The sequence below is a fragment of the Zootermopsis nevadensis genome, unplaced genomic scaffold (genome assembly GCF_977971745.1).
Source record: "Zootermopsis nevadensis isolate Lab colony 2312 unplaced genomic scaffold, Znev_1.0 Znev_ptg000017l, whole genome shotgun sequence".
Lineage (NCBI taxonomy): Eukaryota > Metazoa > Arthropoda > Insecta > Blattodea > Termopsidae > Zootermopsis > Zootermopsis nevadensis.
The window spans coordinates 3541933-3569588 of NW_028259149.1; the positions used below are offsets into that span (position 1 = coordinate 3541933).

At 38.2% G+C, this 27656-nt stretch overlaps 1 protein-coding gene across 21 annotated transcripts in view; it reads right to left on the bottom strand.

Moving 5' to 3' along the window:
- Positions 1 to 27656, bottom strand: part of Mp (collagen XV/XVIII-type protein multiplexin) — a 228823-nt gene that overhangs the window by 55205 nt on the left and 145962 nt on the right. For 11 of the 21 annotated variants that reach the window (XM_087350117.1, XM_087350121.1, XM_087350119.1 and 8 more), the window contains exon 4: positions 23655 to 23726. The exons of 2 other annotated variants lie outside the window; for them this stretch is intronic. In XM_087350117.1, coding sequence (XP_087206243.1) covers positions 23655 to 23726 — 72 coding nt within the window. Of the gene's footprint in view, positions 1 to 23654; positions 24214 to 24703; positions 24773 to 25284; positions 25510 to 27656 lie in introns of those variants that run through there. 8 more of the 21 variants (XM_087350129.1, XM_087350132.1, XM_087350122.1 and 5 more) reach the window with 6 other exon arrangements.

The window sequence follows — 27656 nt, forward strand, 5'->3', positions numbered from 1 at the left end:
ACACAGGAAGAAACGTGTAAAATTGTAACAGCTGAAACAAGTTCCTAACGTTCGCGGCATAAACAGTGGAACGGAGAGAATTACACAAAGAAAAGCTTCAGAACTTAACACTCATTATCTGACATTATTTCAGTGATTAAATCACAAAGGAAGGTGAGGTGAGGCACAGAATTCTGTTTCCCTTCATTTAAACCTTCCTCTCTTATGTTTCATCATTTACATTCCCTCCACTACTTTGTACCTTCGTCTCTTCCTTTCGCAGTCTTTACTTTCTTCACTTCTGTACTTCTCCGTTCATTTCTTTTCATTTTTTTTATCTAATTTCTTCATCGTTTTCATATGTACACCCATTAAAGCGGAAAGAATGAAGCTAAGACCAAAAACAACCACTTTAATTAATTACAACAAATACAACTACGTTTTTAACACGCGTCCTGTTAACACACTACTAATATTTTGTCACAATTAAATTATCGAAGCCTGAAATCCACATTTGAAGTTACATAACTGAAATTGTAACCCGGAGTTAGCTTTCACGTGTTAATTAAATTAAACCATAACAGAAATTAACTTCTGTTTTCCCACAGGGATTTATAAAACGCGTATTTCTCCAGCCAGTAAATCCAACTGGTAGTTACCGCTGTCTTGAAAGTACAAAGCCAACAGAGGTCGTGGACCATTTTACTGGGGTCATAACCATTTCTCAAACTGTATTAAGCAAAATTTGGGCGCATATGTGTGTCTACGACTTCAACAACAAAGTGGCTAATCCCCTGAAGTCGAAGTTAAACATTCTTTACATTACCACACATTACTTTTGCAGAACACATTTTTTCTCATACTTAATACATTGTATCAATAATTTCCGGCAGCAGAAGATAAATTTAGATCGAAAGAATATTAAATTGATCACCCGAGGAGGTTTTAATTTGGGAGGAATAAACGGCCTATCAATTTGCCTGTCTAAACAGAGACCTCACTTCTGAATATGATTTATTTCTGATAAATATGGATAAAATTACCCGTCAACAATATCGGGAAAATCTAAGGCAGTAATTTACAAACACATTTTTGCTGAAATGTGTAACAATAACCTGAATTTATCAAACATTTTGAAATTCAAAACCAAAGGTCCTACGAATCTGTGCTGCCATGTCAACAATCAGTTTCCGATAAACAACTGAACAGACACGAATGTTTCAACAATGACTTCAAACAATTTTCAGTCTATTATGTAGACAGATTATTTACATGTACATACATTAGCTGTGTATGATGAAACCATTGTTGGTGAAATTTAAAGGAATTATTGTGTAGTCGGGAATTATTTTTCATATTTATATATAAACCACAACAGATCAGTGACTGTTATACCTTTGTATGCCTGCGCACAGTGGAACTGGCACTACTTTTTCTAGTTTACCGCCTCGAACCTTACTACGTCATTTGCATCGACATACTGAGACGTCAAGTTCTTTCTTCTCATCCCGTTTCATATTTACCAAGCAAGGAAACAGCGTCGAAATAAATTTGATTTCTCTGAATGTTTTAGGCGTATTTCAAAAAGCTGGTTCATAAAAACGCAGTAGCAAGCGAAAATAAATGAAACACAGAAAATAAAAACTACGTATTTCAAGAACTGGAACAGACATCGGATCATGAAAGAATCTTTCGGATAAAATAAAAACTTCAAACGCTCCCATCAAACATGAAACGCTACCAGGAATTACGATCACAAGACATTTTATGTAAAAAAAAAGTCCATGTGAACTTTCACTCTACCTATAGTAAAAACTATTACCACAGAGAACAATCCTTCGGAATCTAACAGTCGCTCAGCTGGTAAAATAAATTGACTGTCCTTAATTAAATAATAATAGTCATTATTGTTATCAAAAGAGCCCGCCACTTATGCTTATCCTCAGCCAGATTAATTCAATCAATATCCTAGTATAAACACGCAAGTCCTTGAGGCAGGAGACCGGACCATAAAACCAAAGGAATTTGATGCTGACACTAAAACACCTGAAGGCTGATTAATAGTGAAGATCACCTGAATCGATTATAAATGAAAGGTGATGATAGATAAAAGAAAAAAGTGTAGAAGGTACAGTAATCAGAATGAAATAAAACATTCGGAAAGACAACAGAAATTAAGGAAATTTAAAGGGTTTCGAAATGAAACGGGGCAACAGTGAAGGGTGGATGGATGGGTGGGGGAGGGGGGGGGGGAGTATAATAAGGAAAATAATCAGCTCGAAAGTTGGCTGAACTGTTTTAAAGAAATGGATGGACGGGCGTGGAAATTGTGTTCATGGAACTTCGAAATTTACATTTCTGCAGCTACGAACAGAGACAAACCGGGAGATACCACGATGAATGGGCTGAGAATATGGCAAAATGAAGATGAAAGAGCATTAAAAACAGAGGAGAAGGAAGAACAAGAAGAAGTATCTCTAGAGGCCTAATGTTTCTTTACGAAAACCAAATACAAAAAATAAATCAAAAGAAATAATGAGGAAGTCCTAAACCTTTCATGGGGTTAATATGGGTTTCGACACTCCAGAAAGTGAACTTGCACTTCAACCGAGCCGAGCCGTTGAACCCAACACTTTTACAGACCCTTGTTTCGTGTTTTTGTGAGGGTTGGTTAGTGCAGACAGCTTCAAGCTGGGTGAGTAATGGGCAAACAACGAGCAGCTTAAGAGATTTACGTAAATCTACGTCACTCTAAACATGCGCACGTGGTTCAAAACTTACTGACAATTTTACTTGGAACTTTACTGTAATGATAATCGTATCTCCCAGGAAACTGATAGTCGCTCAGCTAGCCAAGTAACCTCGTTTCTGTGAAATCTGAAGGCTCATTATCTATTATACATCATCAGAACAGCCCGACAACGGTTTATATTACGAGCCACATTAACCCAGTCAACACCGATCAACTTTAATATTATCTTCCAATCCATTCCTAAGAATTTTAAGTAACCCGTGTTTTCCCTTCAGGGTTTCCAAATAACATTTTTATGCATTTCTCGTCTTTCCAATGCGCACTACATGCCCCACCCATCTAGTCCTCCTTGATTTAAAAATCCTAATAATATTTTATGAAGTGTAGGAATTATAGAGTTGCTGTTATTTTTGTAATTTTCTCCGTGCTCCTATAACTTCGTCTCTCTTAGGCCTGTCTTACGAAAATCATGCTGTAAAGGAAGCCTAAAAGTGTGTCTGCACAACGCAGACAAGTTTATTGCAATGTTCTGGTAATACCCTACATCGCTTACGAAGAGATAAAGTGCCAAAACGCCAGGGCTTCGTCAAAGGACAAAGTTATCTGTTGGATTAGCCGTCTGGCTCTGTCCTTGCTCGCATCAATATGTTTCTAAATGAAGTTTCTGTTTAAAACAATTAAGATTTGTATTTTATCGCTATATATCCAGAAGCAACATAGAAGTCTTCCTCAGAATAAACCACGAAAATATTTTCTTCGTATCTGAAAGGCTGGCTGAAGAAATAATAGCATTAGTAACATCTTAAGACAGTGGCAAAGGTTTCTGGAGAGAAGAAATAATTTTAAGAGACATAATCTCATTGTTTAGTGATCTTGAAACAATGAAAGAATGAGAAAAAGAGACACGAAAGAAACAAAGAGAAAAATAAAAGGGAAATAAGACGTTACGAAAGAAAGAATGAAATTAAAATCTTATAATCCAAGATTTCCTTTTCATTGTTGCTGAATTAAAATGCTTCAGTCATTTTGAACTGGGTTTACATATCAGCGCGTTAAGAAAACGTACATAACCCTCAAACACAGAGAAAAGAGTTTCGTTTGATACTATCTGCTCGTTTACACTCGTAGGCGCGTTCATAAAACCTATTTAAATGAAAAAGTTACATTTTAAACTTCTTGCCAATGGCACACTTTCCGGCACAGATGCAATATCTGAAGCCCAGAAGAAAACGGATTTTAACACTTTTCATGGTATTAACGAGATATGTCACTTCAGAAACGTTTACCACTTTTAATACAAAAAATCTGATAAAGAGACTTGATGTTCTCACGACGCTGAAGATTTTGAAGTTGGTATATCGGGTTGAAACGTTGTAACATTTGCCTCCACTTTTAGTCCTGAAGATAGAGGCTCAGAAAAATATTTTTTTGTTTATTTTTAGATTCAATATCTCGCCACAGCCAATTGCAGATGTCCCAGTTACCATGGATGTAATGTTGAAGTAAAACAAGTATGATGAAATTTGTCTGACAAGTTAAACTTTGATGTGTTGTTATATAAATGTTCTGAGTGCACCCTGGGAACGTTTTAACTCCCTTATTATAAATACATATATCCTGTTATGTCGCTAGAACGAGAAAAACATGGACACGCACATCAAAACATATCAGAGAGATCAGAAATCAAAGGTTGAATATAACACGTAATTAACCCACGATCGCCAACATTTATGTCAAGTTATAAAGCTACCGTTTGCAACCTTGTTTACAATAGGGGAATGATACAAAAATTGTTTTTGTTTGATGGACTGCAGTATTTTATTTGTCAAAACAGGATGTGAAAAATCTGAATTTTATGTGGCCGAGAAAATAAATGTACCGACATGTTTGTGAAAGCAGATACTGTGTATCGGAACTGTGTCCCTGCAACCAAACCAAACAATTCGCCACAAACATTTGAAATTTTAAAACTACTCGTATAGTGATATCTAAAACGCTATGTCTGGAACACGTCATTGGTTCAGCGTCGTCATTTCCAACTCTACAACGCACTGAACGAATTCATCGTAAATGTAAATAATATACGACACGCAAGTCTTAGAATATTATAAAAATCGAATGGTTGACTCTGCGTGAGTACGTTAAACATGATTAACCAAGTTATCACTAATGACGCTAGATTGCAGAATCTTCTAATTTATGGGTACCGTCAAATTTCAACGGTTATTTTTAAGTGTAGTCTATAGTTTAATAGAAATCTTATTATAATGCATATTTTTAACAACAGAATGTTTGTCACAATGGACACTACTTACATACAAGCTGCTTTGTACACTCTTAGGATAAACATAAAATTAAGCGTAATTGAGAGTTTTACTCAAAATATCTTCATGTTACTCTTCGACACAGTACACGTCCTGTTCCGTAAAATTCGACGGGTTATGCTACTCTATTATTTAATTTAATTACCTTAATTTACTACTTTTACGCCTTATCATCTTATATTTACCAGTGCTTTTAAATTAATGCCAAACCGTTGTTCACGTAAGGAATTTTCGGTTAAGAAACAACCTACAAAGAACGCATTTCTCTGTGTAACGTAGATTTATCATAAACCAGAGTCTAGGAGTGTACCTCTGTTGCTTTGTTTTAAACAGATGCCAATCGTAAAGAGTCTAGCTTCAACATATGAAGATTGTAACTTAGTTTATAAATCAATACAACCGGCCTACTCCAAATCTCTCGCATTCAGTCGCAGAAGAAAAATATTTGGTTCGAAATAAAAGAAAAACAGTGACACTAGAGGGGCACTCAACAATAACAAGACAGCAGAGTCTTGTATCACAATGTAAACTGCGTAGATACACGAAGAGATGGAAAGCCAAGGGCAAAGACTGAATCTTTCATGTATGAAGAAAACTGAAGAAGTTGATAGAAGGAGCAAATTAAATAATTTCTGTCTAGCTCTTAAGTTTGGAGGAGACAAACAGGAAGATTCACAATTACGTCCCGATTTAAAGAAATTATATAAATCTGACATGAACTCTAGACAGACATATTCAGAAAGTATAAATATACTTGAAGTCTGATCCAATATGACGTGGGTCGTATCATATCCTCAGTTTTGTTCATTACCACGAACTTCAGCAAAGTATAGATTATATCAACGCCATAAAACATTATTTTGGAACATTTTCTGTTTAAAATGTCACTTTCATTAATAATACCAAAGAGTCCGCTTAAGAAATAAGATTTAAGGTATAAATATTTTTCTAATCAACTTTTGGAGTTACCTCACATAAAAAAATATCGTAATATATTTTACAGCTCCACTGAATGAAGTTGTCATACGTCTATTTCATGCTTTGAGAATTCCACCCAATTCCTTAACCCTATGGCACCCAAAGCTCAGACTAATAATATTTAAATTTTCAGTCCTTACCGCAAAGAAAACACAACGCGTCTCCATTACAAAATATCACCTGGACAACTGTTCTGGAAAATTGGTAGAAACTTTCAATTTACGTTATTCTGCCACATTAAGGGAGCAAATCGCCATTACACAACTTCACTGGTAAAAATTATATTGTGTTATAATTAATTAGATAAATATATTTAAAATACGCAAAACTATATTTTAAACAGCCGAAGCAGTGATTTCTTTTGTTTCTGGTTCAGAAATCTGATCGAAGCGTGAAATGAATTATACTCCAAGTTTAGACCTTAATTAAGGGCTGAACGTATGGATGGCAGGCGATGCGTTTGAATGAGTGACTCTTAGTGTCGAAGTGTATCAGGAATATAAATTGCCCTATCTTACAAATGAGCATCCAGTCAGACCACGCGTTACTTCGTAATAACCCTTTTAAATAGGGGAGTAGCCCAATTTGCTCCTAAATGGACCAGTTCCATTTGTTGCTTGGTTACAGGCGAGACGATTTAAGGTCTTTGCCGCCAGGTGGCTACACAATCAGTGCAACAACGATATTAGTACACGTTCCTTCTACTCTTATGTGTTCGGGCTCAGTCCCGTTCTAAAAAACGAAGTGTCTTGTTTTCGGTGAATGTCCAGCTAGAATATCGTACGGAGCACCGGATATCATTATAGACCTTTCGTGATTTTCGTCAGTACACCTAGTAGAATCCTATGGTTTGAACAGCTCAAAGAAAGAGACTGAATGTGACTACGTAGTGCCTGGGTACGTTCTGTTTAACGACGCTGTCAGTGGCTGAGGTCCTATCCGGCTATTTGTCTTAAAAAAGAACCTTGCGGAGCACAGCTGATGCTTGAATGTGCGAGCCGAGATTTGACCCACGGCACTTCAAGAATACGAAGAAAGAATACAAACCACGACATTTGGGGTAAACAGGCAAGGATTTTAAGGAAGACGAAGTTACTATTCAGATATAATATTCAAAAGTTACTGTTAATTCGAAGTTCTCCGTCACCACACATCGTGAATGGAGTACGGAACCAATGACCCCCATAATAGAACAATTGCCACGCTGTTTCGTTCCATGTCTGCAGCTTCGTAATGATTCATGGCACCAGATGGCAGACGAAGCAGATTTCGGAGAAATACGTTACGTAGGATGTGGACATATTTATAGACAAACTTTCTCTGGCTGGGTAGCACAGTGAAGAATTCTGTTGGTTACGAACTACCGGCACTTAGATGAGGCACAGTTAGCTTCTGCAGCGGAGCGTCCCAGCTTCCAGCCAGCGGGACCTCGGTTTTATTCTACCCCCCTCCAGCCCCCACCCCCATTTTTAAATCTCGTCAACAGAACACAGGACAAATTCCTTCTTATTTCAACATTTCCTCCACCTATTTGTTTCCCATTCTTTTTTCTTATTTTCCTTCCCAGTTGCTTTCTTCCTATCTCCCTTTCTTATTTTCTTATCTTTTCTGAGTTTTGTTTACTAATTCACTCCTTTCTCGAGTTATCTTATATTTCTATAACTTTCCAATCCTTGGTCCAAAGACTAAATGCTTAATGGTGTTTAGATAAATAATTGCTGTTTATACTGAGAATTATAAATCCTCCGTGGGAAAAACTCAAAGTCATCGATTGTTAATTCAAGTGGTACGTATAGTTACCACTGGGCTTAAAAGGTTAAGGCCGATAACCAGCCGCCTGTTACACCGAAACAGAGACCAGTTACCACCAGCGCGAGTTGAATAAGCAGACATGATTAGCCTGAAACCTGACCCCGTGACCCGAAAGGTAGAACGGCTAATTGAAAATCCAAGACCTCGATGGCAGACGTCCAGAATGACGTGGCCATTCGTATTGCTGGCACTTCAGACACTGACATTATGAATGATGATCTTCTGGTGTGAAGTCAATTATCGGACGTAAAGAATGCCTCGCACGCCACGAACGGAGAAATTTCAATTTGTGGTACGTCTCATCTTCAGATGTTCCCCCGTGTAAGAAAAATTAACAATTCAGTACACATTGATTTTTTATTACAGTTTAAATTACACGTTTAAACACCCTTTTTAATATATCCTCTTGATCCTAAAACCATCTATCTACATAATAAGCAAGTATTAATTGGTAGCCCAATTGGTTGGATGGTTAAGGAATTTTGAGCCTTACAGATATTTATGAATGGCTGTGTTATAAATTTTGCCACAATAATGCTGTTAAGGACTTGGGCCTCATGGAATGTGTGTCTTCCTTGTTATAATGATGTCATGGTAATGTTGTTAAGGGATTTTGAGCCTTATGGAATAATATTTACGACTATGTGTGTTTACTGCCTTAGAATTTTCCGCAATTCTTATAGGACAATTTATTAATTTTCAAATAATTAATAATAAAGCGAATGTTTATGGAAGTAAAATAAGATCCTGACGTCTGTCTTCTGGGTTGTAGAGCCATGTAGCGCTGGTGGAAGTTTACCAGCGTTTTTCGAAGGTAATTTTGCCTGCATCATCATTTAACCCAGAAGACAGCCATCTTCATATTCGCTGCCGCGAGAACCCGAAGTCTCACTAAACTGAAACCAGTTTAATGTAACTGATTTTTCTATGAATCTCCACGTAAGCGAAATAAATCCGATTACGAAAATTTATTCGCAACTATCTGAGGTATTTGTCCAAAAATATACACATGCGCCTACGTAAAGAGATAATTAAAACTGTCAGACGTAAATCATAATCGAATAAATTCGCCAATTTTTCGTAAAATTCTTTCTTTAATTTAATTAAACTCGATTAATCGATTCTAGAATTGATTCATTCACGTGATCATGCTTACGTCATCTGCGCACGAATACACCTTACCACTGTTTTTTAACAGCTGCGTGCGAAAAGTAGTCACGTGATTATTCAAACTTCGACATGTCTTTCGTATACACAACTTATTATACTGTGTACCATGCATTACACCTCTCAGGAAAAAAATACGACTCAGGAACTACAAACAAGTGATAAGAAAATAAAATATTATGATTAAAACTGGTTAATAAAAGTAACGAGTCTGTAACATCCACAGAGTATCGCGGGACAAAGTAACTAACCTCCGACAGTGTGTGAATCGCGTGATACAGAGTAAGAAATTTTTCATCAACAAGTTTCATGGTGGTTAACCGACTTTTTCTGTGGGGCAGGAATCTTCTTCTTCTTCAAAAGCGACCATTACGCTCGGCCAGTTAAAACATTCCCCGCCTTTCAAGAGTCTGCCAATGGTCCATATCCTGAGACAGATTAATTTAATCCACAGCCTGCAACTCTATTCCCCTAAGATTCATTTTAATATCATCCTCTCACTTTTCCGAATGGTCTCATCCCTACGGTTGAACTAAAATTTTGTACACATCTCTCCTCTGCCCCATGCATGCTACACGCCCTGCTAATCTTGCCCTCCTTGATGTGATCATCATAATGATATTAAGTAACGATTAAAAATTAAAAAAACATTCATTCTGCAAATTTTTCCGCCCTCCTGTCATTCAATTCCACTTAGGTCCAAATTTGCTCCTTAACATTCCGTACTTACACCTTAAATGTGTTCTTCCCTTAACTCGAAAGACCAGATCTTGGAAAAAGTCAACATAGAAGACCTAGTAGTGGATGGAACTGGCTCAGGATCGTATCCGGTGGCTGCATTTGTTATTTGTGACGCTGAATCTATGGTTCTAATGTAAGTATGTTAGGTATTTAATTAATCAGGTTTCTCTTACGACAGGCTGAAGAAACATAGATCAATCGAGGTCAACTGAGTCTAAATACATAATAAACATCGTTTCCGGGTTTTATGGAAAGGTCATATTCGTCGTAAATACTGACTCCGGTATCTGAATCGTACAAAGGGGTATGATTGGCTGCGACATTAGACTATGTCACAGTTTTGACAGTTATTTAACTATAATATGGCACATTTTATGCTCAGTTCAGATTTCAGTGTTTATGTAATAGAGAATAATGTAGCAGGCAAAAAGCTAATGCATGTTCGCTGCTTATGGATATTTTCCAATTGAGCATTACTGTCAAAGATCGCCCTATTTATTGCTACTGACCGGAACAGATGTTTGAGAAAAAAAGTCGATACCGTACCTTACAGAGATATCTCGAAATAAATTCCACACTAATCTCTGTACTGATTCACACGTTTAAATTAATAAGTCATTTAGCAGGCCTAAAGATGGCTGTCTTCTAGGTTGTTATAGAAGTTTACCGACGTTTCAGGCTGCTTTCTGCCTCCAAAATGAGGACGAAGATTCGGACAACGCTGTGATAATGGAGGTAGCAGAAGCCTTTGAAGCATCGGGTAAAATTCCTCCAGATACGGCTCAGCAACACAGAAGACAGAAGTCTTCACACTCGCCGCCTTGAGAATCTGAAATCTCATCTAACACGCCTATATGAATTTCAACTCTCGGCCGATCGATAGTGAACACGCCATTTGTGTCATAATATGCACATAACTCGATTTCATTATCGGCCCTCTTTTCAGATTACTGTTCACTCACAGATTCGTTTGCGAACATAGATTTAGTCCACTCTAGCTCTGCATGCGAGTCCACGTGTTGGGCACAGGCGCTTAGGACTCATGACGGCGATGTTACCTACTAAAATAGTCACGTGGTTACTGATGACGAGCGAACAGGAACAGAATCTGTGGATACAGAGATCCAGCAGCTGACAGATTTTATCACCGAAGCGATTTTAGAAGACTCGGTGTTGCAATCTAGACTTCTGAATGTGGACCAGTGTTTCTGGGAATTACAGCAAACTACCTGTCAAGAACGAAGGGAATTTTTTTTTTAAAGCAATGAACACGTACAGTCAAATGTATTATCCCAAATGCCCAAAATATTTTAAGAACATTACCACGGCAACGATTTTAACACTGAAAAAGTATCTGATGAACACTACCCCTCCTTAAAACGTACACCAAAAGTGCCAAAACGTCGTAAAAGCAAATGATAACCAATCAACCAGCGTAAGGTCCAAAATCCCTCAACTGCAAATGATTACCAGTCAACACTTGCTTATTATACTGTATAGACAGATAACCTGCAGCCATGAATGACATAGCGTGTTACTCCGAAAAAATGGAATACAGCCGGAAACTACACGACACAAAACACAGAACGGCATCGTCTTCCTTCGACCGCTACTCGCAATTCCTCTCATACCAAATTTTGTCAGAAAACGATATTATCAAGCGCACGTGTCAGCGAAAGGAAAAGAGAATTGAACCCACGAGCCCCGTTTGACGTAATTTGGACGTCTTATTTCTGTGAATTCCATCTGTTGAGTGCTTTTTGTTACATCTCATACCGTAATGCCGCCATCTGCCGACCATAATCAAAGCAAATACGCACTTGCTGGCCCAGTTTCGTTGTCGGGAGATGCAAACTCAGTCCATCCTCTGACGTCATAAGTTCATGATGATACGGTCCACAGTAAAAATCTGTGCCGCGGATGGTGCAAAACATATGGGGCAAGTAGGTCCATACGGGTCAGATGACCGACGACCTATCTCGTTCTAGATGAAAGACATGCGATCAATAGGTTCGTTCTGTTACTCTGACTTTGAGATTTTCAAGATGGTTCATAATTACTGTTGGTTTGAACTTCGTCGAAATTGTAAATACGTTCCAGTGTTTTGGGGGGAACACGTTTCATTTTTATGTGCCACTCTTGCACTGCAATCTGCAGAGCAACTGTTTCTCCTATAATCAGCATTGCTCCTTTGCGTGAGATTTCATAACAACAGATACGCCAACTTGGAAGTCGACTCTGGAGGTCTTAGGACTTCTTCACTGGGTTTTTGCACTCAGAAGAATCCTTAGGGAGGCTTTACACATACTTAGCAACTAACCCCTCCAGAATCCACGCGTTTTATTGGAGCGACAAGAGAATAATAATTAGTAAGATTAATGATTTTCACAGAGCAGAGGTTGGTGCACATTGATGCACGCTGACAAGTGGCTGCTGCATTGAAAACGCGCGGTCTGGAAGTAAATCACAAGGATTATTAAAGTTTCTAACGTCGGTAGACCTGATTACTGTTTTATGGGACTTAACCTCAGTGTACAAGTGGCATAAAGAACATAACGAACTGTCTGCATGTTAAAAACGAGTCTAATTATGCCAGTGATAAAAATTAAGTATTAAATATGCCTTAGCAATAAGAAATTTATGATGAAAAGAAGAGAGTAACAAAGTATGTTTCTTGAAAATAATCTTTCTTTCTATTTAATTCCTATTTTTGTTTCCTTTTCTATTGTCCGTCGTTTTTCTCTCTTTTTTCCCTTTAACTCGAAGGTTCGTAACTGTGTTCACAAAGCAGTGACATCTTTCTCATGCACGAGATGAATTCAGTCCAAAACTCCTCAGTACATTCGATCGCCATCTGATTTAATGCTCTTCTACATAAAGTGTTTTTCCTACTAATTATACCCACTGAGCTTACGACAGACTTGGAGCCTCACCCATCTTTTCTTATCGACCACGAGACCAATTTGTTGAAATACCAAGAAAATGTATACAAAATCCTGTTAATTAGGCTCACTGCTGCAAACAGTTTCACATCATTACGACTCTTATGCACAGCTACAAGTGTTCATCGGTAAGGCGCTTCTCGGTTATTTATCTGACGTGTATGAGAACCAAATACAATGGCAGGCCCCATGCAGTACACGGGCCACGAGTTTAGAACCCCTGTCGTAATGCTTTCACTGGATAGTCTGCCCAACTGTGGACTAAAGAAACAAGCAGAATACAGGCCCTTATTCTGTGTAAATATTTTGGCGTTCTATGTTTGTTGGGCGTAGGTATCAGAACACAAAAGATGGGTCATTATCGCCTGCGTGTTCATTTGTCTAACAAGAAGAGAGTAAAAAAGTTAAAATTGTGGCTACGCAGTTTTTCTTGAGGTGAGAGAATGGAAAATAATTAGAAATACGTGGCCTCTTTCAGCCAGTACCAAACCCTTCTCACATATTACACGTTAATTAAAATGACCTAATCTCATAAACTATGAACTCAACTCGAGGGAGGTTACAATTAAAATACGAGAGAAACGCACTAACGACGAAAGACCAACCAATTAACTCAGTAAAACAGAGAACTTCAAAGGCTGATAGTTGCTCAAGTGGTCAAAACATTCCTCGACATCGTGGATATCAACGTTTCATTATCATGTTCACAACAGCTCGTCGCTTGGGGGAGTCCTTATCGTGAGCCAGCTGAATTCAATCCGTCCTCTCACACAACAGCGGGTTTTAGATTCCTTAAACCCGTCGTTTTAGACCCATAGACCACAGTTTCGCCGTCTATATTATGGAGCAATCTTAATCACTGCCAAACTGAGATGTATTTAGAAAACAAATGCCAATCTAGTATTTATGTAACTTAAATGGGCAGAATTTCTGAAGGGGTTGACTCGTTCTCAGTGAAGTACTAAACTTCGGGTTAATTAGAAACACGCCCTGCGTTGTACTGACGGTCATCTTGAGGGAACAGACAAACAGATACAGCACATTAAATAAACACCTCCTGACCTCTAAACCTCTTCAAATTCACTGTTGCATTTCTTAAAAGGAAACCCCACTGACCTGTGACCGCTCAGAACATTTCTGGGCAGAAGTTGAAAAGATTATTTCCCATTGCAATAAATCTCGTCTTCCCATTTACCAAAGACACGTTCCTCAGTTATTTCGCATTGGAGTGAGGCATAAACTAATCATAATTTATGGTAAACTATATGAACTGAGGCAAGTCAGGTGATAAAACCAACACAACAGGTAAACAACCCCTGTTCGCCCTGTCAAACACAAAGCTGAAAAATGGGGTTGTTCTATTCCATATCAACTCTTACATAAAGATGAAGGTTTCCACAACGGGTGGGCATGGAAACCTATCCAAGACTTTCACTCAATCTCGGCCTGACTGCTGGAGAAAAGAACGCCTTGTCCGGCACAGTTTGTGTGGCTCTCAGGATGAGCAGAACAAGTGGGTGCCTGCCCTGCCCACCGGTGGGGGGGGGGGGGGGATTCCCGTAAAGTATACGAACCACCAGTCAGCCTCGAAACTTCTTCACTCTTGCACAAAATTAGAATAATCTGTATGCTTCAACAAATATTATTGCGATGAACAAACCAATGGAGGACGTGATTGAGCAATACCACGAAGAACTCAAGAGTAGGAAGGTATTCCGGCCAACATCGGGAACGTCACGAATTAGAAAAGCGTGTTACCGCTAAGCTAACTTGCTGTCGTAAGCAGCGCCTGCCGGTCTCGACCGAGCGCAAGAAGTAAGCAAACACATGGCAAGTGCTGAATCATTCCACGTTCATCCTTGCATTCATTCTGGCAAGAAGAATTTTAGTGCTTCATCTCAGCTCATTGAAGAATGCTTTCAACCGAATTAGAAAGACGAAACCATCTACGGAAACCTTTGCTAAGGTCTCCGTAAACATATTAACGAACGGCATAAAATCGTTTTGAGATGTTACTAAATGATAAGAAATAACATTATCCGAAAATTAATACAAACTAGGATTTGAGGTTTTCTCGGCGATGTGATGAATAACGCCGATATTCAGGGCTGTTACTTCGAGTCGTATTTTGGTTGTGTGCCAGCGTTTCGGGAAAAAAAATATATAGACCTTCTCCATCTTCACGACTGAATATTGAAGTAGTAGGTTCCTCAGAAATGTTGGTACTGTCAAAACAGCACACAACAAAAAACATCGCACAAACTAGCTAACACTGAATTCACATCCGCACAAAGGGCTTTAAAGTATGTACCTCAGTCAACAAAGTGACTTATCTACTGTTTGGAAGGTCGCCGTTTGATTCGTGGCAGGAAATTTTCTTCGCCGCAGTTGCCTATCCTGCCGAAGAGTCCACCCACTCTCTTTACTAATAGATACCAGCGAATTTTTCCGTGAGGGTAAAGTAACCGAAACATAAAGTTGATTAATTCCCTCTATATTAACCATTAAGAATCTATGGCGCTTTCATCCACTGTTTCTACGTCTACACGGCGTCTTGATTCATGAAGACCAGAAGTAACTTTGTCGTTCTACGTGAGGTAATATAAAAGTCAATATTTACTTCATGGTACGTACAATAAGGAAAGTAGAACGAAAATAACATTAAACTGGATCTCCAAACACATGAAATGAATATAATTACTTGAATCGATCATTTAGTATGTGGTTTGTGATAAAAGTATTTGTATGAAAATTCCTTTACAAGTTTTGGTTAATATCTCATGTGATAAGGATCGCATAACCTGTAGCCGGAAGAGATGCTTTATGAATATTAATACAGATATTATAAGATAGTATCTGATATTATTTCTTACTTCGAACAGAAATGACTACCAGGGACAGGTAAATAATACATATCGTTAGCTTAATCACATAGTACAGGTAACAGGCAAGCGATGTGACGTATAAATCAAAGACGAGCCCTTGTTAGGAGTAACAAATAAAGACATCGTACTAAAACCTTAAGTCAGCTGCATGGAATTTATTAAGATCCTTCACATTGTAACATCTGAACAGCAATCATATTACATTCAGCTGAATTTATTTGTACTTTTTAAATGCAGCCCTTTAAAGCCCAGTACGTGCTACCTTATTTAAAAAAAATTATTTTCATTTTGCCCACACAGTGTATTTGTGTGTATCGTATGATTCTCATAATAAATAATGGCTATTCACGTAAACAGCATTAACCAACCGAACTTTGTAATGGAGACGTATTGTGTTTCCTCTGAGATACGAAATAGATCTTGAAGTATTATTCAGATGGGCTCATTCGTTCAGCTTCAAAGGATTAAAGTAGAATAAGGCAGGCACTTTTGAATCTGCCTCTTGGCCAATAAGTGGACCCAAGTCGAGTATTTAGCATATAAAACGGTTCACCTCTTGAAGCAAGTAGACTCTGGAGAGCTTCTAAACGTATTCATATAACTGGTTTCGTTTCTCACTTCTCTTGAGAGTGAAGGGCGAGATGCTAACGAGATTACAGATTTCCTTCAAGCCCTCTGTGACGTGGGCGGAGTGCCACCCCGCTGTGAGCAGCGAGTACAGAGACATCCGGATGTTACTCCATCCGCCTGCCACAAAACCTGTTGAGTTGCTATTTCAAACGTCAGCATGCTACCACCTTGTAAGTGGCTTACCTCTAACTCAACCAGTTCAGTTACCATGGAGAAGGGTCATGCTTAAAAACTTAAGATTAATACCCTCAACTGGTCATGAAAATCTACGCCTTTTCTGGAACCAGAAGCTTCATTACAATGTACGCATCAGTCCGCAAACGATCACTATCCCCGTGACAGATGAATCAAATCCACACTCCGAACTCTTATTTCCCGCAAAGATCCATTCTAATATTATCCTCCCCATCTACACATAGATCTTCCGAGTGATCTCTTTCCTTAAAGTCTTCCAAACAACATTTTGTAAGCATTTCTCATGTTCCCACGCGAGCTATAAGTCCCTCTGAACGCATCCTCCGTAGTTTGACAATCTGTCGCGTCATCAGATGTATCTGAAACAGCATCACTGACGGCTTCAGTTCGTGAGAACTTCCTGTAGCAGCGAGGTAGCCCACTGAAAACGTTCTTGTGTTTTCCCAGTCAATTTCCGCCTCTACCGAATCTACGATAATGCGAAACGTTGCTATGGTAACAAAGCCTATACATGACACATGAAAGAGTCAGGGTTTGAAGGAAAAAAAACCCTGACAGTCGCTTTATGATACGTAATAACGGGACAATCGACAGTACACAGGAACGGAAAAGGTGTAGTCTGCGTCAATTCGGACATTTCCGGAAGCGATGTTTGTGATTTTCTAGCTCTGATCGGCAGTGACGTACATTTAATTCAAACACGAATCTAGTTTTGACAGAGAACGAACGAATCAAGTAAAGAGACGAGGGAAAGAAATAAAGGAAGAAAGATACAAATAAATAAACATGAGGGATATTAGAAATATATTTTACGACTATATTTTAGCGCTACAGGCTTCAGTGCATAAATCTCTTAAACCCAAGTCTTTAGTCTGCTTTAAACGTATATATTCATGTCACGCATGCGTAAGATCACGACAGCCATTTAGGACTGTTTGGTACTTGAAGGGCAGGTCTTAATTCCACAAGTACGCCAAGTGCTGTAGTCAGCTACATTAATAGAACCTGCTGAAAGCCTAAAAAAAGACTTCGGTAGCCTGTGAACACATGGCTCTCGAGCTTTCCCGGTCGTCTGAAACTTACAGACGCTTTCGAAAAATACTCCTTTACTGAATCAAAATCAACATATATAGGATTTGAGGTTTTCCCGCCGATGAGTCTGAAGATGGCTGTCCTCTAGGTTGTTGCACCGTGTAGTGTAATAGTAGTTTACTAGTGAGACCTCATCCCCCTGATGATGGAGGCAGAAAGGGCCTCTGAAACGTCGGTAAACTTCTACCAGACACGGCGCAACAACCCAGAAGACAACAATCTTTAGACTCAACATACTTCAACAGCTGCAAGCCACTTCTTTAGGAAAAGACGGACGGGGCATGTAGCACGCGTAGGGTCAGAACAAATATGTTTCAGTCGGTAACCCTGAAGGGACGGTACAACTAACAAGACCTACTAGGAGTATGTGAAAAAGGATAATATTAAAATAGGCCACGGTCACTTATAAGTCACCTTCATGCCACTAAAAAAAAGGAAATAGGTATGTACCGACCAGCTAAGAAACTTAATGTTTCAATAAGACTAAATACCATGGACTCATTTAGGTTATTTTATGATTTTTTAGTGTGAGAAAAAGATCTCACAGGTTTGTACACTGGTACATACTTTAGGAACAACTACGAGGAGAGAGCATTCCTAAGCACATATGTTGACACGAGAAAGGTTTACAAGCAAAATTAAATCACAATAGGGGGGCCAAACCCGAATGTCGAATTGTAGCTTCAAGAGAAAAGGATTCAAAACCTTCTGGTTTAGACTCTCACTTTAATGTTTTATGAATATACCGACAGATGGCTCCACAACTAGCGCTTGTAACGTAATGATCCAGTGGACTTATAGATCAGATACAATTTACGAAGTTCAGATGACAAACTCCATGTTGCAATACAGAATATAAATAAAGGGTATTATAATCACAAGAATATTAAAATTTTATAAATTTCATCAGTTTCTTGTCAGCGACATAATATGATACATAAAACTAATTAAGGTCTAGCACGATTCGTCTAGACTCTCTATGAGAACTAGCAACCATGAAAAATCAAGTTGTATCAAATGGAATATCGCTACTGTGATCAAGTATGATTACTTTGAAGTCAAATTTTATTAAAATGTAGAATTAATTTGAAACGAACTTAAGTATCACTTTCACCTAGTCACACAAATCACCTCTACCTCCCATATTACATATTAGTTTTAATTGGAATGCCAGAGAATGTCGATGAAATGTCATTAAGGAAATGATTTTTAAAAAAGTCCCTTTTCACAAAGTTTCTCGTTGCAAACAGAAGAATTTAATATCGTCAGGAGATTAACAGATGGAACGCAGAGTCCCCTGAAACGTGGACTTTTACATCTAGAACGAAAGTAACGTAACATAAAACAAGGAGCGCAGCGAAGTTGTAATTTTGGGGCCCAGTAAATGTCAGTTCGATACCGAAATTCAGATTTTGTTGAATTTTAGGTCTCTACGCTCTTTGAACACAATAAATAAAATAAATCTATAATTTGAAATTACTATCTGTGCATCCGCCTACATGACTGTCTGAAATTAATAGACTGATTTAAATTAAATTTTGTATTTGGGTTTTTTATCTTTAACCCTTTGCGGTCTCTGTCGGACTGAGTCCGACATTTAAATATCCGAGTTCCGGTTCGATGTCGGACTGAGTCCGCCACGTATTTTACTAACTTTTACGTGATCTGGACTCAAACTGAGGCTGGCAGTGTCAGCATATCATTCAAGCCTTCTTCTTTGTACTAGTTCTATCCTAGTTTTCCTGGTAAGACTTTGTATACCTTATAATACTGAAAGAGGGCAGGAGAGAAAAGTCGTTTTATTCTGACACGTGTCGAAAGAAGCCAGGATTCCACACCAAGTGTTTTGCCATACATCATATAGAGACGTAATATCATCGTGTATGTGTAGCTGTCATATTTACTTAGAACAGAAGTATTTTATATCTGATAAAGTTATAAACAAACATCCATCTCCCTAGTTGGAAATTATATTTTTTAATTATTTTTGGCTCATAGAGCAATCTACCACTGACACGTGCATATTATTTCGTCTTCTTATCAAGCATTCTTTGTGTGTAGTGACTTCATCGTTTACATTTCGCATTCTGTTTCACTTTCCTGGTGTTGAATTTGGTCTCGACCTTTCGAAAACAATTACGACGAAAGGAAGCAGAGTTCTGAGAATATGAAATCCAATGATTATATATCGTATATCTGTATGCAATAAGAGATGTTTAGACGTCGCCAAAGTCATATCTACTGACCTGGACTTGCTTTATTCTCAACCGATCGACAGGAAGCAGAAAGGCACCACTTATTACACATCTCACTAGCGACTGTGGTACAGCCCGTGAAAAATATTTTACACGGTCAGTATTCAAACAAAAGGAACTGTGATCCTCTCAGAACATATTTTCACCATATTTAGAAAAGTATCTTCCGTTTTATGCAAGTTAAAAAGAAAATCAAAACTGTACATAATAGTAGTTAAATGTACACAGCTTAGTGGCATTTAAATAGACCAGCAGAGAGCCATAGTGGTATTTAAAATGGACCGCAAAGGGCTAATGTTATCAGGCGAAGTAATTTATTATTAACTAACTGGTTCTTTATTCGTTTTTCAAAAACCTGTTTGTCACACGAACATAAAATACGAAAATAATCATGTTTTGTAACTTTTACCTGAAAAATATTTAGATTTGTTTATATTTAACGCGGTATAACGAAACCACCATTACTCTATCCAATGCTTTTTTGCAGTGTAGTTTACAGTGATTAAATTACAACAAAACATTTATCGTTGCAGCAAAAATCTACACAAAATATGTTAGAAAGAAAAGGTATGTAGTGTACAAGTTTTATTTGTTTAGCGCGTTCTCAGTCCCAAATAGCTCAATACCATTAAATAGACTTTAATCCAAACAATCAACCACAGATATACGTGTAGAATTCTTGGTAACTCGTCATGAGATCCCTATAGAGAAGTTTAATTTCTTTGTGTCTATCCGCTGTGCTGGATTTTCTAGTCTCTCTTTAGCGAAATGTTACTTGTCATTACGTCAAGTGATTCTTTACATGTATCACTTCATCTAAAATGGCTTATCCTGTTTTGCATACAATGCCCACAGTCGAGCCAAACAGACAAATGTTTCTGTATTCGAATCATGTTCAATTTCTCATGTTATGTTAGCGGTATTTAACATTGTTATTGAGCTACCAGAGAATTATAAACTGATTATGTAACAGCCAGGAGTGTACTATGAGAAAGACACCAACAACGACTTTACTCGTGGATACACTCAGCACGTTCGCTCGATATGAGGTCCAGCGGAACATGAAAATCTTGGGAATTCCTTAAATACATTCAACGATGTGTTTATTATTATTTTTAGTAAAAAATAATTTTTGGAGGTTTCAGATTCGATTAATCTGACTCTGGATAGATGCCGGTTGCAAGCTTTTATTAACACGATAATGAACCTACAGGTTTAATAACAGACGTAGAATTCCTCGACTAGATGAGTTTGTCCTTGTTTTAGCATATCAATAATATCTGCCGAGTGCAAACTGTGACAAAAGAACGAAGAATGGGCGTGATCAGAAAGAGAGAAAAGGAGTCCGTCAGCTGTAACATTGTTAAATACAACACACAAACTTTGTAATTCTTGTGCCACTCATGCACCACTAAATTGAACCAGACGTCATGTGACACATTAGATACAAAAGGAGGAGACGTACTGTATTGTAATTGAATTATGCAAATTACATGGGCGAAGTAGGCTGTGATCAAGCCTGTAACAACGTCGCACTGAAGCACAACTTACCGAAGCGAAATTAAAGTCCTTTCCGCAAAACAGAGATTTCCGAAACACGGTCTATTCCGTGAATAAATTTACGTACTGACAGATGATAATCATCTTTTAATTAAAACTAATGTCATCATAATCATCGTGAAAATCTGAAATATCAGAAAACCAGTGTTGTTCATTTAACGAAGCTGTTGGAGTTGTAAAGAGAGGTTTTCCGCGGTTTTATTCAGTCCCTCTGGGCACCTTACTGGTTAATACTACAAAATGGGCAGAGATGATGACGCGAAATTAATTAATCACCATAAGACAATGCATAATATACGCAGCTGCGAGAAGGAATATTTAAATAAGAAATTTAAAAAAAAATAATAATTACTGAATTACACCACTGTACCAAATGTTAAAACAATGTAATACACGACAGGCAGAAACATTTCTCTTTAATAATCGGTCACAGAAATGGATCTTCATTTCATCTGTCTAGCTGTTATGACCCTCGACGTCTTCCGTCAGCATTTTTAGGCACAAAGTGTTCCGAGGGGAAAAAAAAAGAGTTTTGGAGAAACAGAGCTAAAACTACTGGAATATTTGAATGAGCGTGTAGCAGGGAAGGGAGTAGCGGTGGAAGTCAACATCTTAAAATACGCCATCTAATATTAACACGCCTGAAACAACACAGAACAAGACACTGGATGTTTGGTTTCGTGTTAGTTCACTGTTACGGGACTTGTGCAAAAACACACCACAGCGATCAGAGCGACAAAAGACCTTACAGACCACGCTGAGACCGAAATTATTTCTCGTTAGCACAACTCAATGGGGGATAAATAGTCCTTCTTGAGATGCTAAAAGTCGCTTCGCTAGTAAAGAAATGACATGCAATTTAGGAAACTAAACCCTAATGTTTATTGCCGTGACCGCAAGCAGCAGCACCTGTCCCCGTCTTGTGCGAAACGAATATTCTCAACTAACACGCAACAATGGAACTAACCTAATAAAACAGATTTTTATCATCGATCAACAACAATGGAAAAGACATGTCTGAAAGATACGTGTATCCATAAATTCTGTTCATTTTCCTCGTTCCAAACACGACAAACATTATAACAACAATGTGATTTGTAGCTACAATTTAGTATCTTGACTGTGAGTTTGTGTTTAAGGCCATGTAAGGTCACTGTAAAATGGCACCACAGGCTTCAAATTTTCTGACAACCAGCAGCGACACACGTAACTGAGTTAAATTTTTGCGTGACGTTATGATGATCCCCGCTGTGGCAATAAGCGTATCCGTGTCTTTTCTATATATGGTCCGCTATTCGAGTTTTCAAACCGTAAGAACCAAGACAAGTCTCTTCCTTAAACAACCCAAAGGTCAAACTGCCTCTGCTGTAACTACGAGCCTTGCAATGTCCTCAGGTGCATTTTGCGTCTCAGAATGAACACTGAATGTATCCTTAAACAGCACATGACAAGAAAACGCAATACGTCTCCATTATAAAGATGAGGTAGTTAATCTTCTTTAAGAAAATAATCGATGTTTATTCTGAGAATACCATAAATACAATTTTAATGGTTCCTTAATCCGTCCTCGTTTTCTGAGTATCTCAATCTGAAAATTACTTCAGTGTACTGCAACACCCTATACTCAAATTTCATTCTGGCATTAAAATGCGATTCAGGCAATAACAGAGGTGGTTTTGTGCTTAAACGTGTCTGGGTTTTGTGGGGGTTCGCGTTCCAGGACAGGCGTGTTTTCAGTGTTCAGAGGAAAACACTAAAAAGAGGAAATTTATAAACAAGTCCTGTAATAAATCGTTCACTGTATTTGTCCTTGAAAGGGGAAGATGTCTCTTGTTAATTATCATAAGATAATTTAAATATCTCTGAAAAGAGGAGTTGATAGCTGTTTTCAGTAGATATGCGTTTAACAGATGCTGTTTCAACTGACTTCATGATGAAGTCGTGAGTTTTTGGCGTCGTATGAAGTCAACGTATCAGATGAACATGCCGTTTTCATCTTCAAAGCTGAAGATAGATAACGATTTTAATTCTGGCGACCAGAACAAGCGATAATTTCAAAAACCTTCTTAGCACTGACAAACGACCGGGGGTCACATGAAATGACTTATTCAGCTTTTAAAGTACACACATTGTAATGCAGTTACGAGATGTATAAACAGTAGGATACGTCTTTATTTGCCAGTCTGTCGAAATACACGTGTGACTTCACGTCTCTTTCAACGTTACACATAAGAAATTATTCATATGACCATCGCGACAGTGGCTGGTTACAGAATAGAGTCTAGAATGACCAATGGCAGCTAAATTAATCTTTAAATAACAAATTTAAGAAATTGGCTTACCTTGAACGCGTTGTCACACTGGACCTCGGCGAGAGATGGCGTTCCATACAGCTTCAGCTCTTGTAGAGCCCCCTTCAACGCAAAGAGGACGAGATAAGAACACAGGACTCCAGTGAGGGTGGGGCAAACAGCCCCTCGGACCGGCATTGGGGATGTTACCCTCGTCGATCAGTGTCTTAGTTCGGGGAAAATATTCTGTTTGTAAAACGGAGCCAAAAACCAGCATAAAATTCTTGCTACTACGATTCCATTTGATTTAGTTAGTGCCATGGCGACAGACAGCAACAGGTCACTAGTTCAGCCATTGATTTAAGTCTCAGTTCATCACAACACACGAATAATAATAGCCTTTCATACGTTTGTAGAGTTGCATTTATTAGTTGTCTGAGAGCCGAGCAGCTGGTACACGCGACAGTCAATTTTTTCATGTGATTCCCTTCTCATTGTCTTGCATTTAGTACGACAGCTGATCTTGTAACAGATAAACCTTTTCACACGTAATTAACAGTCTGAAGCCCGAAGTTCATATAGAAACAATAGTTAAACATATAGTCCGTACCTAAAAGAAAACATCCGACTTCTAAATTACGAAGATATTTCAGAAATAATCGCTGTTCATCTGGAGAACCATTTCAAACTCACTAACACACTCTGCAGGAAACATGCAGAGTTAACGACTGTTAAAGCAGATGGTATATATAGTTAACAATGTTTTCGAGAAACATTTTCTCTACAACCAATTGTGTTCTGTAGGAGTGATTGTCTACACCTCTTACAGAAACAGGATTAAAGACTTAACACTGTCAAAAAGAGGAAAACTAATTAAAATCCTACCAACTTTCAAACGTGTCATACAGCATAAATTCAAATTTTCGGTGGGATTCCCCACTTTATGCGTTAGCAGTTAATATTTTACGTAATATTAATAAGAAGACAATGTAGTAATTTAGCTGTGAAACTAAAAATTCATGTCGAACGTATGTGTTGTTTGTTCTAAGTGTATAAGATAAAGGCATAATTAATATATTTGAAATATAAAAATTGTTCACCATTTAATGAATCCTCACAACCGGAAGATAAGAATGATGTCGGAACGGGCCGGAGTTTGTCCCCAACTTCTGCTTGATAAGGATGAACAATGTACAATCGGTTTAAAGTTAAGTGCAAATGTAAAAATAAATAAAACACTTGATAATCGTTTTGTAAAGTAGTTTTGTAACATTAACATACGAGGATCTGTATTAGAAGAATACATAAGCACCTTATTGTAAAATTATTCCATTATTAACAAGTTTTAACAAGATAAATTCTAATAAGCCGATAAAACAGACAGATTTTACGTCAAATACTCATAGAAGAGTGCCTGACCAGACTTTGCTTACTATTACAGTTTCCCTCTGCGACGTTCTACGACATCGAGTAGAAGCTACGACCAAACACGTCACACGTTTTACGGTTATAAATTACATTTTCGAATATTGACAAACCAGGCAGTTGTTATAACAACATATAAGCATCGTTTGAATCAATATAATTACGATTACAGGACTTATTTATATGTTCTAATAGACAGACGTCAGTTATTTAATTGAACGTTTTCCGTCAATATTAATTTTGCCATATTACTTACACCGTTACCACGAACAACAATTAAAAAAACATAAGAACTAATGTATTCACTGAGCACTGTTGTGGTCGACAACACACACAGACACAACAATCGATTTAATTCCTTACGAATTGAACGACATTCGCGATCACTAGCGAGGGCGATCAGTCAATTGTTAAGCCGTCTTTAGAGCGATCACTTCCTTCCGCGAGTGTTAACAACACGCGACTGAATGACTGACTCAGCCAGTAAGCAGCCTGTGTTGTGTAGTGGACTGAGTAAAAGTTCTACTCGCCTCTCCTCATCTGCCCAACCTACCCACACAAAGCACGCTACATCCAACCCGCGAGAACAAAAAAATTATACAGCGGCTCACAATTCGGCGCTAATTTGTTCGCCGAAACGCTGAACCAAAATTCGTCCCAATTTAGGTGTGAATATTTATATGGCTGTCTTCTGGAATGTTACGACGTCTATTCTGGTAGAAGTTTACCGACGTTTCTGAGGTTCTGACTGCCTTAATCGACCTGATAAGGGAGGACATTCAGCGCCTCTGAAACGTCGTTTCATCAAACTACACGGCGCAAACGTAACGAACGACAGCCAACTTCATCTCGATATAATGCCTGTGCTTAATTAACCACGCCATGAGGGGAATGGAGGTGTAGCTCCACGCATTTATAATCTCGGCAGTAGATGAGGTCCACGCCCCTGCTGCAAGAACTGGTCATAGTTTAATCAATGCATCGCGGACGAATGATTAACACTCCTTGGTATTCACAGGGTCTCAGGTTCGCATCTGCGTCTGGAGGCTGGATACTCGAACATTCGTCCCTTCCTCTCGGTCTCTTCAGAAACATTTTAAAATAGGCCACCACCGGTTTATCACACTAACATCTGACGGTAAAAAACGAGCCTTCTAAAGTTAAAATGGCATAAACTAAGTCAAAATACATGTAATGTAACAAAAATTAAGGCTGCCATATTTATTATTTTATTTAATTGATTTTCTTGTCTATACGAGGCACGTGTATGAAGACAGCTATCCTCAATACAGTCACTGACATGCAATAATAAAAGGACCGGCTATTTCAGCAGAAAATGTGGCTATTAATTATTGAACAGCTGTACGAAGACGGGTTATTATTAGCCTACCTCCTACGTTTTACGAGGCACGACAGGCTAGTATTTTGGGGTCGATTTGTCCGTGAATTAATTACACACGGTTATTGACTTCTCCAGCCGATTGACAGTTGTATAAAACTTGTCATGAACAAACTATACTTTTTAATTCTCTGCCATCAATAATATGAACGCAGAAGTAAGAAAGTGCGTCTTTTGTTACATGTTCCCGAAAATTTTAGTATGGACAGACATCATTTAGTTCTGATTATAAGATGGCAGTCTCGCGAAATCCGTATTTTTGAGTGGGATTTGAGATTTTCAAGGCGGTGTGTCTGAAGGTGGATGTCTTCTGGGTTGTTGCGCTGTGTAGTCTGGTAGAAGTTTACCGACGTTTCAGAGGTCTTTGCTGCCTCAGGTTTGAGGTTCTCAAAGGGTGGGAGTAAGAAGTGTGGTAGATTACAAGACGCAAGAACCCAGCAGGAAGACACTTTAAAATCTAAATTTAGTTACAGGTTTTATAAATAACGAGACACATAAAGTAACCAGGTTACGTAAATAGATCAGAATCCTTGAGAAACCGCTGATCACTGAGCTAGTCAAGTAATTACCCGCCTCTTATGGGACTCGTAAGTTCATTACCGTCTTTACAAGAAACTAAGTAAGATGGATCCTATCTACGCCACCCAATCCGAAAACTAACCTGTCTGGATTTTGTGGCAAAGAGAAAATTTCTTGTTTCTCTGGTCGCTCGACCCACAGTCAGTAAAAGTAAATGAACTATCTCGATTTATTGAACAGTTAATTATTATGTTGTCTGGTTACCTTTATATTTATTACCACAGTTTACAATTATGTTCAAATAAAGGACGCATTCCAGGAAATATTCTTGTTGCTACGTTTTTGTCTTCTACGTTTGCGTAAGGCTGATTGAGGTATTAATTTATTTTCTTGGAAACGTTTTACTTAAACAGGCTTCATGAAACCTGTGTTGCGAGACCAAGAGTAACGTAGAATTTAAAAGTTTATAACTGACAGGAACTTGACTTTAAATGACAAAAATTAAATTTGAACGAAGACGGACGTCACGAATTTCGAAATATATTTCACAGGATCAAAGTGAGAACTACCAGTGAGAAAGGGCTGTTCAAATACAATATTCGTAAATTGGAATTTGGGTGTGTTCTAGATTACGTTACGGGGCAACGAGATATCTCATTACGTGATCCAATAAACCAGAACCCATTCAGATGCGAGTCGTTCGCTGACAG